The 20,915-nt window shown below is 41.9% G+C and overlaps 2 protein-coding genes across 2 annotated transcripts; both read right to left on the bottom strand.

The window, feature by feature from the left end:
- Window positions 1-2,592: 2,592 nt before the first annotated feature.
- On the bottom strand, window positions 2,593-11,070 carry bnip3lb (BCL2 interacting protein 3 like b). Its single transcript, XM_028418445.1, has 6 exons — window positions 10,747-11,070; window positions 7,452-7,683; window positions 6,375-6,453; window positions 5,976-6,079; window positions 5,314-5,463; window positions 2,593-4,623 (listed from the first exon to the last, which is right to left on the bottom strand). Exons 1-6 carry the CDS (start codon window positions 10,802-10,804, stop codon window positions 4,575-4,577), a joined length of 672 nt encoding a protein of 223 aa, XP_028274246.1. The 5' UTR covers window positions 10,805-11,070; the 3' UTR covers window positions 2,593-4,574.
- Window positions 11,071-11,502: 432 nt separating this feature from the next.
- Window positions 11,503-20,762, bottom strand: ppp2r2ab (protein phosphatase 2, regulatory subunit B, alpha b). Its single transcript, XM_028418402.1, has 10 exons — window positions 20,454-20,762; window positions 18,551-18,619; window positions 16,334-16,431; window positions 15,866-16,031; window positions 15,226-15,338; window positions 14,763-14,940; window positions 14,414-14,578; window positions 14,063-14,232; window positions 13,336-13,427; window positions 11,503-13,150 (listed from the first exon to the last, which is right to left on the bottom strand). The coding sequence occupies exons 1-10, from the start codon at window positions 20,458-20,460 to the stop codon at window positions 12,871-12,873; spliced, it is 1,338 nt and encodes a 445-aa protein (XP_028274203.1). The 5' UTR covers window positions 20,461-20,762; the 3' UTR covers window positions 11,503-12,870.
- Window positions 20,763-20,915: the final 153 nt, after the last annotated feature.

The following is a 20,915-nucleotide window of genomic DNA, read 5'->3' as shown; positions in this document are numbered from 1 at the left end:
TGAAAAGAAAGAAAAAAAATGTCTGGGGTGCAGCCACGCCCAAAGGCCAACACTGCGTTCTGACACTCCCACTTTGCTGAAACATTCAAACACCCCCCACTGAGAGGAGACACAAAAGGGTGGTGGTGGGGGGAGAGTTAGATAATTAGAAGGGAAAGTTGGCAGCATGCCCGATAAACAGTTGGAAGAGGCTAGGGAGAATCTGGTCCCTGGACAGGAAGGGCACGGCCCTGGCATCCAGAAACAGATGTAGAACAAGCAGTGAGGTCAGCGGTATGAGTGGATTCTCTAAATCGGCCAATGAAAACGCTGCTTATTAGATTCCTAATCTCCAAGGGGTCCAAGGTGTTTAAAGGCATTGTCTCCATCCATTTCTACTTTATCTTTTTCTGTTACATACATAATATACAGAATATAATATTATATATAGTATCCAACCAGCCATCATCTGATCCCACTTTGTCTAGTAGTACCGGGTCACATGGGGCTGGAGCCTATCCCAGCTATTTACGGGTGAGAGGCAGGGTACACCTTGGACAGGTCACCAGTCTGTCGCAGGGCAACATACAAACAACCATTCACACCCACACTCACACCAATACAGGCAATTTAGAGTGACCTATTAACATAAGAAGCACTTCTTATAATGTGGGAGGAAGTCAGAGTACCTGGAGAAAACCCACACAGGACAGGGAGAATGCGCGAACTCCACACACAAGGTTCAGTCTGAATCAAACTATTTAATTTTAACTTATATTAACTTATATTATGTCAGACAGTCCAACTGTCCTGACTTTATTGTCAGTAAATTTGGTGACGTCCTCACTCCTTTTCTTGGATGTCGAGTTTTAGCTACACTAATTAAATAACTACAGACATTCTTCACTGATTGAAAAAAATGCTTCCAGGGTGCTGACCTGACTGAGAGCATTAGTTTGGGGTTAAGGAGCAACAGGACCACATCTTCCTCCAGAGCCACAGATGCATACATACACACTGTTAGCAATGTTTCTATGGTGATCTTTTTGATGTTAAACATGTGGCTAGCAAATGTCCTCCACAGGAAACGTTCATTACTAATGCCACTTTGTTAACATGAATCAGTTCAAATGGTGACAAGTATAGGAGCCAAAAAAGACAAAAACATAGCTATAGCCAAACAGAGAAAATCTGCCTGGCAACAGCATAGGTAGTTACTTCATTTTCTAAATATACTAAAGGTTAAAATAAACTGCTTTATCTGTCAGTGAGAGCTGACCCTTTACATTCTGCTGAATTCCTGAAGAGATGAGGAGAGAAGTCTCCTCATCAGAGTGATGGAGATTGAGCTGGCCACCACCCCGTAACCCATGGTAACGCCGTCCCGCTGCAGTGGGAGGGACTACATGTGTAACTGTGACTGGATTGGATGAGAACAGGTGTTCTGAGGTTGCATATGAGGAAGATGGATGAGTGGAAGAAGCATTGTTAGGAGGATCATTATTGATACACTATCAGTCATTACATCAATTGTACTGGGTTAGCTAAAAATTTTTGTAGAGAGTCAGATCCTCAACCTGAGCTCTGTTTGATGAGCGGTAACATGTGTAAGATTTGCTTATATTGTTATTTTTTTATTTCTGTCAATTTTTGTACAGTCAAAACCACAAGCTTAGCCAATTTCATACTTCTTTGCATTAAAACATGCAAAAGAAAAAAAACACAGTTTAAATTAAAAGGTGAGCCTGGGCCTCCATACCTAACCTGAGCTTTTACACTCTGTACATTTTAAACACAAGTTCATATTTAAGATGATTAGCTCTGATCTGAATTATTTGTTGATTTATGATCATTCTTATCATCATTTCTTACCGAACAAACAGAGACTACTGAAAGGATATGAGAGGAGCAAGCACTGCAGTGTGTCTACCACAGGAGTGCAGTGCTTCCCCTCTGAGCAGAGTATGTCCTGTTGTCTTCAGTGGGAGTATGGAGGCAGTGTTTTTCAGAGGGTCCCATCAAGTAGTTTCAAATAGCCAACATCAACACTGACATGGTGTGTTCCTGAAGGTCTTCCAGATTTAGTTTCAAGCAGCTAAAACACCCACGTCACACTGGGGGGGTCAAAGGATCAGGGTGCCCTCAAGGAACAACTTGACACTTGTAAAATTTCATGACAGGGAGAAGTTTACCAAAAGTATTTACTGCAGGAGGGCAACTGAGGATACATACAGACAGAAAACAAGAGACAACAGTGTTAAAAGTGAGCAAAGATATCAACTGAAATGTTATTGTAGATAAACACATGAAAGTCCTGCATCTTTTCCTAAACTGCCCTAAGCAATTTCGTACAGTAACGTTCAACCAGAGTTCAAAGGCATTTTAGCTAGCAAATGTCTCGTGATTTCCTGAGAAGCCCAAGGCCTCCAGACCAGTCGTGTGTACGAACACACCGCAGATGGACAAAGCCTCTGGTGAGGTGAACTTAAGCTATGACAGCAGCCGAGAGACATTTATGGGCCTTATGGGAGTAAAGATTAGTAAAGATTTGTGCATCAGCCAAATGTAGTATTAGTTCTAAACTATTAAAATCAAAAAGGCACAGTCAATAAATAGCTTCATTCAGTTAATCTTTAATGACAAAATGTTCAATTTCTCCAATGTAGTGGGAAAAAAAGAAACTTAAAGCAAATGCATCATTACAATTACTACTGATAGATCATCTCATTCTGAGGGAAATCTCTCTCCACACCTTCCATTTCTATTCACATCAGGCCCTGCCATCAACAATGGGGGTTTGTTTTCACACTACTAAATGTGAGCTGTGTCAAACTCGACTCCTGCTTTGTGCGTACACATCTTTCTCCAACACCAGGGAAAAAAACACAAACAAACAGTCAAAACAAACTACACAGGAAAGAACAAGACAAAGTACCACTTTCAATGCTGCATGTACAAACGCAGGCAGAAACACGGAGGTCGCATGAAGTAAGTTTGGCATCTCTGTGGCTGAAAAGACAGTGATGGTTGGTTGTTTGAGGGAAATTTTACCTTTACTGCGTCTGCCAAAATAATTTCTTTTGTTTCATTCATTAAGATCTATTGTGTGATTGACACCTGCACATCTCAACGTGTCTGGTGTTGGTTAAGACTGAAACTATGATGATTATTGTCATATTGAGACCAAAACTGTTCATGGTCCAGCCTCAGAGATAACACAGTAAGTTTTTCTACCATGAAGTGTGAGCACACACTGAACTAGCACCTGTTTGAACCCCCCCCTCCTTTCAGTCATTCAGAAGCTGCTGCACTTAGGCGATACTTTCTGCCTGTCTAAACCTAGTCAGATCCCATCATTTGTATCTTCTGCTTATTTTCATTTTGGCAAACATGCTGGAGTGTCAGGAAGCAGGTCTGGGTACACTGGATGGCTTAAAAAAACACTAAAATACCCCCAAAGTTAATTTCATTGTATAAAAGTAAACTATTTTTCCCATGAAATCTCCTTTTTAAATTCTACTTTTTCAAATTATCTTTCAAAATACCTGAAAAACACACATTTACAACTTATTATATATCAAATCAAAACTTCTTTGGGGGTTGATTCATTTCAGGTTACTTAAATTGCACACTAATGTAAGAATCCTATAATATCCAGCACAATCTGGGGCAAAAATAAGCAGGGACTGACGGGTCAGACAAACCAGGAGGCTCGCTGGAACAGGGACACACAGTTTGGACAGATGTCTGTTCTGTAGTGTCCAGTGCCATTACACAAGGCCCATTCACAAAATACTGTTTAACACACTGAACTTCCTGCCTGCACAACTCACAACAGCCATCTTTTCTGACACACTTTCCAAAAGTGTTCACATAAATCCATTTTCTTACAGAGATTTCCCCCAGTGCAAATTCATCAGCTTGTGGTTTGGTAACCCCTCTCATCATGCAATCATCTCAAAAACCACCACTGCTGTCAAATAAATAAAAAAAAGATGATATTACCTACAGAAAATGAACAAAATGGCTACTTTTAAAAAGGCATGATCACATTTTCAGTCAGTGTAGCCAACTCTGAATTTGGTCAAACCCTTATGAGATCAACTGTTGGGCTACTCATGCAGGTGGCACAATCTGTGGTCAGTTCTACAAACGGTCCTCCCCCCTGTTGTCAGATAACCAAAGGGCACTGAAACAGCATGTGTAGTAGAAAGTTTGGTTCGATGCTGCAACCCTCCCTGAAAACCCACCCGTTATAAACATTTAAACCCAACCGCAGGAAGGGAAAGCGAAAGATTATTATTCATTCTGAAAAGCTGATACAAATGAGAGAGTGAATGACATGAGGGAGGGGACGAGGGGGATATCTACAGACAGTCAGAACAGCCAATTGAGAAAAAAGAGGGTGGGGAAAGAAGGAGGTAGGGGAAAAGGCAGATGCATTTCTCCTAAGAACATGTCATATCTCAGGGTCAAGTAGAGGGGAAGGAGGGGGCAGGCGGGACAGAGAGAGAGGAGAGATGGGCATTCTTCTCACAACAGCAAAACCTTCTCCAACAACTCATGGCCACTTCTCAGGCACTTTTCTTCCAGCCTCAGAAGGAGCTGGCAGGAGGTGTGGTCAACCTCTTTCCAATGTAGACTCTGAGAGGAAGGGAGAGACAGGTTGCAAATTACGTTATTAAGTTTTTCAAATGCAGCATGCAAGTTGCATCTGTGATGGGACATGTCAGGAGAAAACATTCCTAATCCTAATCTTACATTCATGAAATTACCCTTATTATTCCATGCTCACCCTTAAATATATTCCTTGAAAATATATCAGAAGTTACCAGTGTATGCAGAGCCACAACGATGACAACAACGAAGCATAATAAAACACAGATTGTCCAGCAAGGGAGCTTATTTTGACAGCTTCCTTAATGACATTATACTGAACACGGACATCTGTGTGAGGTATGACAGCTGACATTATCTAACTGAGATTACCGCACTGTGTGTTATCACAAACAGGGCACTCCTGGGAGTGTCAGCACTTAGCATGAGACAGCAGGTGTGCAGTTCCTCAGCAGCTGCTCTGCCAGTTTCTTAGACAGACATCACAGAGAGGACACCGCTGACTGCGAGTTTGTCAGTGGGTGTACAGCTCCCCCTTCTGGGGCTTATGTATAGCCCCAGACTGTCATTATATGTTGAAACACCAATTTTTAAGCAGCTTATAAAATTTTGTCAGTTTGGTTTCAGAGGACAAGGGCTCCTTTGTTCAAGCATGTAGTATGGAGACTATTTGTATATTAAAACCACATGGAAATATAATTAGACTTTGAATCTTACCCCAGCCCCAGAGCGAGGATGTGTGATAGTAGCAGCGAGGGGATGAAGACTTTGAGGAATTCGGCGGAGAAGATGCCTCCTTTCTTCATGACCCCGGTCTTCCTCATGCTGAGTGTCACTGAGCGACGAGGGTGGCGGAAATGAAATTCCCTGCACAAAACGTTTGACTTTAGATACACCATCTTCTACAGGTTAAAAGGCATCCAAACATATAAAGGTCATTTGTCTAGTAAAACAAATCTACAGTAGTTTCTAAAGCTGCCGTGAAGGAACAAATTATCAGGCTAATCAACAAAGTAATTTTTTTTTAATTTTTTAAAATCCTATCATAATTTAGCTCTAACACCAGCGGCATCTTGTCTCTATGTCTTTACATGCTATGTCAAAATGTGTGACTGTACACAAGACAACAGCCATGATGATTTGAAGTACCATTTTATGTCATTAAGAGCAAAAACATCTAAAAAATGTTTTATAACGAGAAAACTGCATCATTTGGCATCAGCAGGAGAGTTTCAGTCCTGACTAGCTGGCTTTATGTTTGTGCTTCAGACTAACTTTACTGCCATAATGACCAGTCATTTTCTCTGCACAAACAAGCAGCTGAGTGTGTCCAGTTGCCATGGAGACAGTTGGTTGATGTTTACCGAGTTAAGACCTACTTGGGGGGAATGTTTTCCGGTCGACTAGACCAGTCAGCAACCCAATCTGCGTCCTTCATTAGGATGTCCATATCCCTCTCCTTGTCCAACACATCCTCTTCAGACTAAAGAGACAAATGCTATTTTAGCACATTTTCCTGCAGGCTTTATGTTCATGCAATCAGTTGTGAAATGTACTCTGAAAACCTAAGACAAGAAAAAACAGAGTGAAAGTAATAGTGTGCAATATTTGTGCAAAATCATTAAAATCTACACTGGGTGTGGCAGCCATCTCCATAGAAACTAAAGGCAGGCAGCAGCTGTCATTTTTTATGTACACGCACACCACTCCAAGGCCGGTGGTTTAGGCTGCCATGGCAACAGACTGATGAAGAACCTGAGAGGCACATAAACTCTTACTTGGCTGTCTCTTCTGCTGGTCAAGTCCACGTCGAAGATGATCTGTCCTTCATCCTGGGGAGTGTGGGGCCGTGGGGGGCTGTGGGTTTAAAATGGAGAGAAAGCAAAGGACCTTGCTATCAGCAAAGTCATGAACCCTTGTCTTTTCAGTTCCCTCATAAAAACTCCCATGTGTGATTTGACAGGATAATTTGTGTAAAATACTTCTGGACCATGGGTGTTCACAATCACAGAGGATGTCAACCTACAGGTAACCATAGGAACAGTGCATATTTTCATATGCAGTGTATATAATTGTCCTCTGAAATTCATAACAATTAACAAGAATAAACGATAAATAGTGGAAATGATGAAGTACCTAATATTGTCCCTTTATCGGTAACAGATCTCAGTACTGCTACTGTACTCTGAGTTTTAACATTAGTGTGTCTTTGAGGGGATAAGTGAACAACATCTCTTATTATCCATACAATCTGTATTGTTCTAAATGTGACAAGATAGAGATGTGCTGATGTTTGTGTGCTTATTTCAGAACAGCTTGTTTACACAATATTCTAGGCTCAGATCCTTGAAAACATCCGCAGGTGACTCACTGACAGCTGACTGCTCTGCTTGCTGATAAGGTCTGCCCTATTGCAGCCTCGAGGATTACACACAAGCACATGATGTGGCTAAAAGTTGAAGGGTCAGGATTTTTCTACCATGCTCAAAAAATGTGAGGCAATATATAAAGGAAGATGTCATTTTATTTTCAGATGCCGACTCACAAGGAGTGGCTGAAGTCAAAGCTAATTCAACGTCATCGACTGAAGAGAAGCCACTCCTGATTTACAGTCTGGTTGTAGTTTTACACAGGATCGATCAACATTATTACATGATTTGCATGGATGTGTTTTACTTTGCACAACTTCCCCACGTCTCAATGCACGTTTAGTGGATGGTTAGTAATCCAATCCAAGTCACAAGCAATTTCTCAAAAAAATGTAATAAAATAATTTTTACTACAACCAAGGGAAAAGCGTCCTGCAATGATTCAGTAACTGCATCACACTAAGTTTCAAGTATTCTCAACATTACCTGTCACAGGAGGAGTTGCTGCGGCTTGACTCATGCTGGGCGTCCAACAGGATCTTCTCCATGTCTCCATTGTGGATTGAGGATGAAGATGGGACGTGCTCCAGACCCCCCACCATGGCTTCCTCTTCCTCCACCTGAGGAAGCGGCAGTAGGCCCGGGGCCGAACCAACTGCAGAGGCTGACTGGGCCAACCCAGCTGCGCCTCTGTTCATCTCCAACTCCACCCAGGACCCTGTGAGATTACACAGGTATCAAGTTTATAGTTGGGAAAGATATTCATCAAAAACAGATTATGTCCCCACACTTTGGCTCCAACACACTGACCAACATTGTTCATAATAGCATAACAGGCTTTTTACTTATTTAATGGCTTCCACAAACAAAGCAATTAACTAGTTTTTTTCTGTTTCTTGTGACCAAAAGCTTTTATCTTACATAAATACAAGCAGAGTCATGGTGTGCTGATAACAGGCAACCAGAGTAAAGTTGTCAGTATATCAATAAGCCAATATCCTGCTCCGAGTGACATCCAATACGCCCAAAGGAGCAGGTGATTACATTACATTACATTTGTCACTACAATTATCTATGAGCAAATGAATTATTCAACTGTGTTGTTTTTCATTTTAGTGCATATTACTATAATGTTTTGTAATATCGTAATTGAGACCAGTAAGCACAATAAAAGGAGCATGGAAACTAACAAACAAACAGAACTAGTAGCTAATAACTATGTGATAATCTGTATTATGATCCTAAGAGACAACAAGACAGCAGGCAGCATGAACTGTCATTCAAAACAGTTCAAGAGTAAAGCTCTATTTACTGCTGTGTGGTGAGACGGCAGTAAATTCTTGCCAGTGCATGTGCTGTGGTTTCTGGTAAACCTTGACTGTGATATATGACGCTCTCCCCTGTTTGTACGTGAGCTCTAGCATGGACAAGCAGCTGAAGAGGCACAGCATGTTACAAATATAGAGGACGGGCAGGAACGCCAGGGCAAGAATCTGGAGAAGGGGGGAAAGATTTCGCTGACATCCCTTGTCATTCAGCTTGAATACACTTTCCCCTCCTGTCCTTCCCAAAATACAAAACGAGTAAGTCCTCCTGTGCAGGGTACATAGGTTAATAAAACTAAGTTCAAGTTAACACCATGTTTATAAGAGCTTCCATAGGACTATGTTTCACAGTCAATAGGCCAGATACCAGCTACCCAAATGGTGCACCCCTCCCCCTTACCAGGCCTCGACTCAGCACTCGCACACATCCTGGGGATTACATAGTGGACTGCAAGCCAAGCTGCTGTCGACAACCCATTGTCTCCCCTCCGTGGCCTAAAACCACGTTGCTATGGTGCTGATGCTTCCGAACATTCTGGCCAGAAAGCCCTTATCAGCTGTTGGGTGAGTTTACAAAGAGGAGACATGATGTGACCTCTCTTGATCCAATGATGCCAAGGCTCAAACTGGACCATGGCTGCCTCTTTCCAGAAGACCTCAGGTATTAGATAAAAATGTCAGCTGTGTGGGAGAGCCCCAGGAAACACTAAAATAACATAACAGATGCTGCAAGTTTCTTCATCTTCTACAAGTACAAGGTCTTCTTACCCCTAAAGCTCTGACTCTGTATGGATTGTTAACACAGAATTTGTTTTGATGTACAAATGTGTGTGACTCTCGCAATTCAAGTTAAGCTGGATCCATACTCCGGGACGGGATGTATTATTGCAGACAGTCATCCACACGTTCACAGAATTAAACTCACACAGATCAGAGGTCTGCTACAGTCAGCTACACTGATCTTCCATCTATTGTCATGCTGTGCGCCCTCTTCCCTGAGCATTATCAGCTCGTTAGGCCAGGTAACCACGACTGTGCTCACAATTTGCAATACAATTGCATTGTCAACCTTTTGTGTGTGACGTGCGTTGCGTAGGAGGGCCGTATGAGGAGTTCTGCACACACACGTCTCACGGAGCAGGGTACCTCCATGCCGAAACAAACTTTTTTTTTTTACTCTTACCACCCGTGGAGCGAGTTCTCTGTTTTCGTGGAGTATGGAACAGCCTTTACTCTGGTTCAGTCAGATACAATGGGGAGCACCAAGTTTATCAGCCAAATGCAGAAGCCATCAAAAGGGGTTGGGTTAAAGTTGTTGTGGTGGGGCCCCTTCAAAATAAAATATTCTATCCTTACAAACACAAGGATTGTAGATTTATCATCATCATCACAAAGGCTGGCTTCTTCTAAGACAACTAGAATTAGAGAAGAACAAAAACAGTCTCAACACTTTCTATCTTGCAAAAGAGAAAAAAATGAGACACTTGACAATTGAAAGGTCAAACTTTATTACCCTTATTTAACAACTACGTGCTGGGATTGTCTGTCTACTTTGAAAGTAACTATTCACCAAGCAAAGTGGCTGGAAAGTTCGTTTCTTGCCCAGATAATGGCTTTGAATCTTCCACGTCCTTATACTGGTGTGAACACTGGTGTAACACTTTCCTCCAGTTTCCTCACGTCCTTAACGTCTGTCCCCTTGTCGCTGTGGCCATAAATAGCATACCAAGTCACGACCCTCCATAGTGTTATAAAAGTAAAACCGCAGCCGCTCTAAGCAGGCCCCCGAGCCAGTGAAGCAGTGTAATAAACACGCATTTGTTTACGTGTCTAACGGCCAACACAAGCCGAGGTCTTGTAGCCTGTCGTAATTTAACTGGAGTACACACCTAACACATTTTCCCACAGCGCCCGGTGTAAGAATGCCGTTTACCAAATGCCAAGCGAGTTGACGCGTATTTATTTATATCACGGATGCTGGCAAAATTACATCGACTAAAATTTAAAAGCACATAAAAGGAGTCGGTGAGGTAACAGTTTTGGATATCTAAACTATTTATTGCCATTCACACGGGCGGGATTGACTGTCACGTACTATAAATTATCAAAAATATTTTCCCCACTTCTGACTTCTTCCCTTGTTGACAACGCTTCGTCCCACCTCCTCCACCCTGTGATTGAACCGCCGATTAGCCTACATACCTGTCAATCAAGTCTATGTGGCTGCTATTGGTTCAATTACTGTCAATAAACACACGGAACATACCGTTCTAACTCCTCCCCCTTCAATGAAGCTACTGAAAAACAAGACAAAAAGGGCAAATTAACCCGTCTTAATTATTAACCCTCCACTAAACATATTATAAACACACGGCCGTGCAACCAGACGTGTATTCAGAGAATAAAACACAATTCCAGAATGTTCTAGGACAGAAATATAGTAGCTTTCAGCTTACCGTTTAGCCCCGAGTCTCCGTTGTTGTCTGTGGAAGTGGTGTTAGCAGCGTCGGACATCGTCGTGCTTGATGAGCAGGGTGGGTTGCATAAAAGGCTCAAGTCAGTGCAAAACGTGCACTACCTTATCTGTACACATTCAGACGTGCAATAGTCCAGCTGACCCCGTGTCGCCTTCTGTGTCGTTTTTTGTTTTCCCAAGAGAGCGGGGCGCTAAAGCTAAGCCACCGCTGCCGTTTGTTTTCGTGCGCTAGCTGGTCTGGAAGCAGCAGTCGCGAGCAGCGCACACCTTCTCGGAGCTGGCTGATGACGTCACGCCGTCCCCTCTAATAACAAAAGAAGGAGAGGGGGGTTACATTACATAACAGGCTAAAAAAAACACACCCGCCCACAGGGTATGACACGCATGAACTACTTGCAAAAATAATTTAGAAAGTTGAAATTGGTAGAATCTAAAGGATGGTGCCTAGGGGACATTAACCATGAGGACGAGGTGTGCGTGTCTCCACGTACACAGGCTGTGGTGAGTCAGATGTGTGCCAGGTTCCAGCTTTTAGTAACCCACTTACCACATAGAGTGATGTCTAAATATGCAGAGTCGAAGCAGCTGATTTTTATAACCCACCATCTATTTTTAATAACTACACTTCACATGGCACCAAATAAATCTAAAATTTGTTCACATATAACAAGGGGCTCATTTGTACCCAGAGGGATCAACAGTAGATTTCACCAACAAAAGGGCAGTCACAAGGATGCAAAAAAGTAGTTCCTTTATTTTTTTTCACCGTCGTAGACTAAAATCATTGTTATACATTACTAGAGGCATCAATATAATCTGAACTGTCCACATTATAAATATAGTGTGGCGACATCAAGGGCTGCAGGTCTTTGCACAGCTCATTGTACCATCACATATAGTAGCAGTAGTTCAAACAAACACTTTCAGTGACTTTAATGCCTCAAATAATGTTTTTAAGTAGCAGTCTCACAACACAGACATCCAAGTACTTCCGTTGGTGCAGCAAGAGTCCAGTGTCAAATCAAATGTATTCCCTGTAGTGAAGTACTGCTTGAGCCGTGGTACACCATGGGAAGACAATACTTAAAGATGAATCGAAAAGATATGTTTAAGGTCCATCTTCAAATTCACAAAATAGGACGGAACAAATCTGGTGACATTTTTACTTTTTAATATAAATATGACAATCATAATAATTATCTTTGAATAACCTATCTCTTATACCTGACTATTGTTGAACACGAAACAAAAAGGAGCAACTGGAACCAATGCACAAAGATGTCAAGACACAGAGCCAATCTCAAAAAAAAAAAACAAAGAAAAAAAAAATCTCTTCTGGATTCTGGGCCTGTTTGGCCGCCCAGAGCCTGAGGCACAGCAACAGCAACAGCGAGCAGGACGACACCTCACCAGACCGAATTCGTGAAAACACACAGTACTCCTCAAAATCCTGGAGGCAACCGCGGAGGTGTTGCTGTCCAATATGAGTTGTACGTGTATGTGAAGGAAACTGTGAACTTTTTGTGTGACTGTCGAGTATGTATGGTTTAATGAAACACGGGAGATGTGAAGTGACACAAAGGACAGACAGAATAATGAATGGATTAATTAATAAAAGGTGTTTACACACACAAAAAAGGTCAATATTTTCTTAGAAAAATAAACACTACAATGGCACAGGACAATAAGGGGACATACTAAATAAGTATTTATTTTCTACCACAGATCATTTTGGGGGGGATAAGTTATAAAAATAAGTGTGTCTGTATTTAGAATTTCAAGGAAATTAAACTTTTACCCACATTAGAAAAGAAAAGGGCAGGTTGGCTGGCAAAACAAAAAAGAACATGACAAAGGGGGAAAAAAATTGGCACAACATCACTGAAACAACAAGGCAGGAGTCACTCTGCCGCAGACTGACTGATGATGGGCGAGAGCGAGATTTCCTCTGTCCACATTTAGAACAAAGTGGCAAAGTCTGGTCGCCCGGTAGCGACGGACAGGATGCTGGTTGTTGGCGTTACCACAGATCACCCTGGATGAGGCGGGTGAGGCTGCACGTGACTTCGCCCGTGCCAGATCTCACAACGAGCTCACCCTGTAGTTAATTTACTTTATCCTGGAATATGTAGAGGTTGTTGGTCGTTGCCACAGCGATGATGTTGTCCTGGGGATGCCAGGCAGTGTGAAGGATCTTCTTGTTGAAGTCCAAACTATCCACGCTGATTTCATCCTTCTTGCGCTTGCCGCCAGCGCACACCTTGCGAGGCTTAAGGACCTGCATGGGTTTGCTGTTTTCGCGGGAGGCTTCCAATGTTACGTCCCGCCTATGGCCACGGTCGAACATCCGGAAGAAGTTGTTGTATGAGCCAGTCATCACCACGCTGGTGGGGGACATAAGAAAAGTATGAGTTTATACCATAAGTAAAATATTCCTAATCTCAATTTTGAGGTAATGTAATAGGACAAACTCAAGCACACCAGTCAACAATAGTTTATAAAGCAAGAGCAGTCTTAAACAATTGAGTCTTTTCCATGGGATATTATTTTGTCTTTTCACTGCATATACCTGTCATTGCCATTCCAGCAGCATTCAAACTTGTCGAAGATGCAGTCATTCTCGTAGAGCGAGCACAGCTTGCTCCTCAGGTACTCGTGAACCTGTAATGATTGAAAGTAAAAAGAAAAAGATCTTATGATTTACTCATTAAAAAAATAATTTCCAAATCTGTGAGGGAACACATCACGTGATTATATGATCTGCAAGCTTGTCTGAAAGGAGCAAACTCTGTACACAGGTCAGAGCATTGCAAAGCGCTATATATACACTGCCTCCTAGCGGCCAGGATGTGACATTACAGGAATGATTCATAAAAGGTGTGGCCACAGAAAACAAAAATCTCATTGTTTTGTGTGTGTATAATTCATGACATTGCACATTAAATGTTGTGTTCCATTGACGGTGTTCAAATAATGCACCGAATGCAATAATTTAAATTTATTTTTTATGTACAAAGTTATGTCATTGTGCTGAAACAGAGAAACACATGACAGTAAGGTGAAAAGACTATAAAGTGAAACAGTTCCGTGATTCCATTTAAATACCAAAGATGCCAAGAGATTCCGAAACCAAAGAATAAACAGGGCCTATCATTCAAAGCATGTATGTACTGTTCTGCAGTCAGTGGAATCTGTGTCAACGGGGAAGTAAAATAGCATTCAGAGCCTGTTTAGTTTAATTGTGTAACAAACCTCACACCACACATTTGGACTGTGCATGTGTTTGTAAGTCTCACCTGATAGGTCTCCACCGGCCTGCTTTCCATGCTCAGATCCCAAATCTTCACAGACAAGTAGTCTCTGGTCATCATGTAGCGTCCGTTGTGGCTAAACTTCACATCTGAGATGGAGGATATGATCTCAGAGAAGAAGGAGCGGTTACTAGGATCTTCTGGCTCTTCGAACACTGGACAAGAGAAAGCAGGCATGAAGCAGACGCAAAGAGAAATGAAACCAAATGACAAATGTGTCTGGTGTAAGATGAAGTGTAGATTCAGTGACAATCAAAGGGCTTAGCATAATTATTCTAGCACTTAATCTGTCAAGGTAGGAGAATGGTGATTAAAAATAACTACGTTGGTACTCACGTTTAGAGTGCTTGTCACACAGTGCGGCAGCCCTCATGTCACACAGACGGATGGTTCCTTTGCTGCTGCTGTAGACGAAGGTATTACACTGATGAGGATGGAACTCTGCTGCTGTGATTACCTCCGTTAGCTCCTCCATGTTGGCTGGTTTAATGTCAACAATATCTGAGGAGAATAAAGTTAAGGAGCAACACACATTTTAGTGTAAAACTGGTCGATAATGTCCCCTGAGCAGGGCATTCACATGGGAGAGAAACGAAAAACCATCTGACGGATGGTGGATCAGTAGGCAGTATGAACGAGTTAATTCCACCAGACTCAGCATCCAGACAAATATGTTTAAGGATACTAAAGCTGCGGTCAGTGATCTCAAGGTGCCAGAGGTTGATGCGGAGGTCATCTGCAGACAGGTAGGTCTCATTGTCACTGTTGACTGAGACAGAGTTGATATGGTAGGTGTGAGCGTTGGCGAACACCCTCCGAGGACTGGCTTCCACCATGAGGTCCATAGGCATTAAAACTGGTACCTGAAAAACACAGACACAACATGAAAGCTATTATAGAGCAGGAATACATTTGTAGTGTGTATTGGCACGGTCTACACAGACTATAATTACTAGATAATGCAGCAGTGTCATTCAGTATGCTGTGTGTTCTCTATACAGACAGCCTTTCAGTTGCTTTTTGAGTTACTTCAATTAAATCACTTAAGCTGTCAAACGATAAAAATGTGTTACTTCTGACTATAAACCATACATAAACAGCACAAACACAGATTTTCCCTGGTTTAATAATCTGCATAAAGGACTGACCCGCAGTGACGTGATAGTGTTTGGGTCTTTGTAGCGTCCATCCTCCTCTTTGAGATTATACCCCTCTGGTCTCCTGTCTCGTTCACTGATTTTCCACAGTTTAATTGTCTTATCTGTGGAGGGAAAACAAGTTGTAAACAGCAGAACCATAAAAAACAAAGGTATTCTCTAAAAAATGGGGGATATTGGATGGGGACCTGTCACTTAAGCTAACTCTGTGGGCATCAAAGAGTATTAAAAGTGATATTAGTTTTGCTACAGGTTTTTCAAGTTAGTGTAAATAGAGTACAATCCATAAATGTCTTCAGGCCACTGGTAGATACACCTTCTATGCAGTTTGAGCTTTTCACAAATTGCTGAGACACTCTGTACCCTTAACATGTAACAACATTTTGTGCAGTGGCAATCATCTGTGAAATGCCAGAAGAGAGCACAGCGTGTCTTCATACATAATACAAAGGGCCCAAAAACATGAGGTGTGCCTGCATAGGTGGCAGGCAACAGAAAACACTGTCCATTACAATTTTGGTCAATTTAAGAATTTAAGAAGCTTTTGCAATCTTCTCAATTTCTGTCCTCATAAGTCACAAAACGCATTAACAAATATGTGGGCACGCGTTTCATTCAAATGACTACCTACCATTAGTCGACAACAGGAACTGAGCAGCATTCTTCTGAGGAAGCCAACGAATTTTGTTGATCTTCTCTTCTATTTCCAAACTCTTCAAGTAGTCGAACTCGGGCTCATGGCTCTGGAAAGTGCTGTAAACATTGTATTCGCTCCGGAACTGGGGCTGATTCTTATTCTGTTGGACACCGTGAACAATTAAATACAAAGATCAGGAGTTTTTTTTGTCTGACAAGTTTCACTGCATTCATCTTTTCAATAAGAGCCGACTGATTAGTGAGAAATAAACTGATATAGGAAAAAGAATACATAGTCAAAAATTAAAAAAACACCATAATAACATAACATGAACTGGATAAATCAAAGCATCCACAGACATTCAAAAATGTCCAAAAGCAAAGTAACCAATTTTCATAAAACACAATTCAGGTATGACCATAATTAAAAATGATACCATGAACATCAAAAACATGGCTTTACCTCTACTTCCTGCTGGAAAATGACCACACGCCCGCCCTTGTCCCCTGTAGCCAGCAGCTCCCCTGTTTGATTAAACTCAACCGTGGAGATGATGTCCGCTGCAACAAAATAAAACAGACATTTAGACATTTAAGCATACAGTTTTTTAAATTGGTACATCAAGATAGAAGAACCTCTTTCCAGCATCGAGTACATTAAGGAACCGCTCCGTGAATCCCAACTAACTCTGGATGTATGGCTCAGAGAGCAGCAGATAAACAGCATGGAATGCAGATGGAAAATGATCAGTAACCTAGTTTCCCCCCTTCTTTTCCACTTACTCGGACGGCATTACCCCCAGCAGCAGTTTGTTGCTTTATAAACTGAATCCCAGCTCCGCATACATACACATGCATGCGCTTAACCCTTTGTTGCCCGCTGAAGCAGAAAGACAATGCTCCAAAAGGTTGCAGCGTGTAGTCTTTGTATAGATTGTACTCCCTGAGGCCCGAAGCAGGGGGGGTTATATATCTGAGCCCAGAGCAGGGATACTAGAGGACACACTTATACTTCACATCTCAATATGGAAGACATTTATACCAGAGGAAAATAACATTTCATAAGTTTATTTCATAACCGTCAAAGGGAAAAGCATCCCAAGAGTAATTAAGGTATAAATAGCATTTAGCATTTTATCAACTTCTCAAAACTTATTTAAATTGTTAGGCCTTGAAAGGAACTGTCATTAGGAAATACCTGATTGATAGAATTCTCAGACCATTCAGCTTCTACATAACATTTAACAACCACGTACTCCTTCTGAGTGAGTATTAAACATAAAACTTTACTGATGCCTACAAAGCAGGGGTATAGCAGGAACTATAACAGTCAGGGCAGGATCTAAAATAGCAAGGACACTCCCAGATAAAATTGCACATCTGCTTGGCAGACGACTGCAAAGGAGCTGCAGGAAGGTGCAGCTGCCAGGAGTCATGGTGCATCATTCAACTGTGTAACACTGATGCACACACGGGGACTACAAGAATCGGAGGGGGGCCGTACCTGCCATTTCATCACTACTGCCAACCGCTGAATATAATCATGTTAACATCTGGACAGGTGTTGTGGATAGATTAAGTACAATTTGAGGCTGTTTGGCCACAATCCACAAAGGTATTTTTGGAGCAGCATTACATGATGAGAACACATCGCCAACTGTTATGGAAATATTCTATTTTGAGGGAGGGTGCAGGCAAATGGTACAGGGAACAGTACAGATAAAGAGAAATATGGGAGTCCGCAAAATAAGAGTCAATTCTGGAAAAGCAACTTCCTGAGGAACAGTGGTTATTAATGCTTAATGAAATCACCATCGTTTTATAGGTGGATCCTGCGTTTAGCAAGCTCAGTAACAGATGTAGACTCAGGATAATGTACAACGTTTCTGTCCGTCTACTAAAGGAACGTGTTAAAGGGCTGAAACATGCCAGCCTGCTACCGAACAACATGAACTGGGTCACAGTTTTGCCTGACAGTAAAGCATGTTGTCAACATTTAGATTCCAGACACATGTTGAAAGGTAGATCGTATGACATAGATCTGATCTGCAGACAAACAGCATCCTTTATACAGCAACTGTTATGGGAGTGGTAATGCACAACAACATTCTCAGAGCCAGAGTTGTAGGCACATTCCCATTACTGAGCTAAACATAGCATTTACCTTGAAATCAATTGATTGAAATCCTACACACAATTAGAATATAAACTACTGTGCAAAGATTGACAGACATAATTTATCCATTCAGCATCAGAGCTTTTATCCATCACCAGCCATATAGCCTGCTGAAAGCTCTAAGTGGTGTCTGTACCATGCACCATCCAGCTGGACACAAAAAAAGTCTGTTTTTCCTTTTGATTGACTACATTCAGTGCCAGGTTAAAGATACATTTCCTGTCACAAGAAAAGGCAAAATGAGAATCTTTAAATGTGAAGTAGGAACCGCAAGTATGGTTTGTATTACAATAGATATCTGCACAGTGCACTCTCCTGGTGCACTGTACACTTAAAATGTGCATCATAGTGCATCATCACATCACAGCAAGGACAACCTGCACTGTATGCAGCCAGTGGAAAATGGAAAGAGACATGCAACTAGTGCCTGCTTGCATGTTGTTTTACAGCTCTTGTCAAGCATGCTTTGTGTTACATATTTTCTTTAAAAATCAGACATCATACCTTCAGCTACGTCATCATCAATGGCCCCTTTCACCTGAGAGAAGCACCACTGCATGTCACCTCCAGGTCCTGTAGAAGATAAAAAGAACATGTTTATATAGATAAAGATGGCTGTTACACTTTTTTTGGCTGGTTATGGTTATGTTGAGCACCTTTAACAATAATTAACTGCAGGTTGTGTATGTCAAAACATCATCTGCATGTTTGGACTTGGGCTCAAAGAGTAACAGTAGAAGGGTTTTTGTTTCTGCATGTCATAAAATTTCAGGCACCAAAGACAGCAGAAATGATGACGGAACCACAGCTATATGTTACGACCTGCTGCAAAAAAACATGCACACGATCCTTTCGCAACTTCTGCAAGTCTAGCGCCGAGACAAAGGAACTAAAAACATATCAATGCAAATATTATGCAATACAGACAATGTGAAGTTCTTTAACATTTGCATTTGGGTGTTCATATATGTTGACCAGACTGGGTGAATTCAGTCTTGGAGCATGCTGTATTTTAAGCCTAATCAACCGTTAACATTAAGAGATGCTGCCATGCCAGACTAGCATGCATAACAGGCAAGAAACTACATGCTGCCATATTTGATCATCTCCATCACTCGCCTCAACAAGTCCTCCACCAACACAGAAATCATTGCACAACACATATGGCTAAAGAACACATATTTCTACATGTGATCCTTTCTGTTGTTACGCAGAGAAAACTGGTCTGATCTGTCATTAGCGAATGTCCACACATAATAGAATAGCTCTGCAAAAATAATCAAGGACATTTATGAGTCACTGTGATTTCATCACACACCTATCCTGAAATGAATCATGATTTTAAGCCAGGGCAGGGTTGGTACTGCTTAAGAAAGAATGTGACACCTTCCTGATGACTGCACCTGTCTACAAAGAAATTGATCATATACGGCTAACAGGTGTTTTAATGTGCAAATCATCTTCTAAATCAGCTTTAAGGATAAGATAATGTGCAATTTGCATGGCCACAAAATCACTGTAAATTTCCCCGCCCAAATGCATGTACTAGAGAAATTAATAACCCCTATTTCTCAAAACAAGTCAATCTCCTTTTTACTGTACATTACTAAATGCGCACACAATTTGCACCAATTTTACGATAACTACATTCACAAGTGTCAGCTAATGAATCAAAGAAAACGCTACAATATGCTAAACACAATCTTGATCATATCTTATTAGAAGGAACTGTTTTCAACTTCAGTATGTGTTCGTATTAGAAACACTTGCTCTCTGTCGCTTCACTCCTTTCAGGAAGACATCGCACCATCAGTTTGCCCAGTCTGCAGCAGGCCTGGAGTGTTAGCTTGCATGTGGGCAATGTCAAAGTTTGCGCTAACATTAGCTAGCCAGGCTTGTCAAGCCAAACATGGCATGTTTGCGAAATTTGCACGGTAATGGAGACAGCCACTTTTACTTGCATCCGTTTTAATCTTTTTATCATTCAAATCAGACTAGATTCATTGCAAATAACGTGTTGTAAGGCCCGTGCACAAGTCTGAATCAGTTGTTCCAGCTACGTTAACTTAGCGCTATAGTGTCATGGATAGCCGTGTTTGGCTAGTTAGCTTGCAAAAAAACGGTCCCGAGCCAGTGAAACGGTAAACAGCTAACGTTTGCTAACAGCATCTGGCTATGTAGCTTTAGCCGGCAAAGGCAGGCCAGATGGGCGATGACACTTGAGTTTGCTGCTGGCTAGCTAACGTTAGCACTAGCTAAGTTTGGTTGGCTAGCCACTGTTAGCCAACAGACACTCGGCTGCGCTAGCGAAATCTTGCAGCGGTGAGCTCGTTAAGAACACGGTCTCATTGTGAACAAATGCCGTCCTATTCGCGGTGTTTATGTGATAATGTTTAAATAGAATTACCTGCCATGACGAGACAGACAGTGGAGCTTGCCTCAGTCAGTCAGTCACGATCCTGCTTCCCCACTCCCACGCGCTGATTCGTGGGATCTGAACTTTTTCTTCCGCTCAGTATCCGCTGTCTGTGTGCGCAAACCTGGATGTGCAGGTTCTAAATAAACCGTGTGGCTGAAGGTCTGATCGCTCTCCTCCTTTTATTTCGCGCTCCTCTCTCTGTTGTTTCTCTCTGTGTGTCAGCCACTCTCCCCCTCCGTCTCTCTTGCCGCCGGCTACTTCGCATCCCACAAGTCACTTCTTCCCCACCCCACGAGCGTCTCTTCCGCACGTGAAATAAAGGCTTTTTATAATGCGCGCGCACACCGCTAAGCAGATGCACAGGCACGCGCATGCACTTTTGACAGGAATTGACAGAACATCAGACTGCATAATAAAATATATAGAATCTGTATACGCCAGAGATGCTAT

The sequence above is a fragment of the Parambassis ranga genome, chromosome 12, assembly GCF_900634625.1.
Source record: "Parambassis ranga chromosome 12, fParRan2.1, whole genome shotgun sequence".
In the NCBI taxonomy this organism is placed as follows: Eukaryota; Metazoa; Chordata; class Actinopteri; family Ambassidae; genus Parambassis; species Parambassis ranga.
This window is presented reverse-complemented; position numbering and strand designations above follow the sequence as displayed.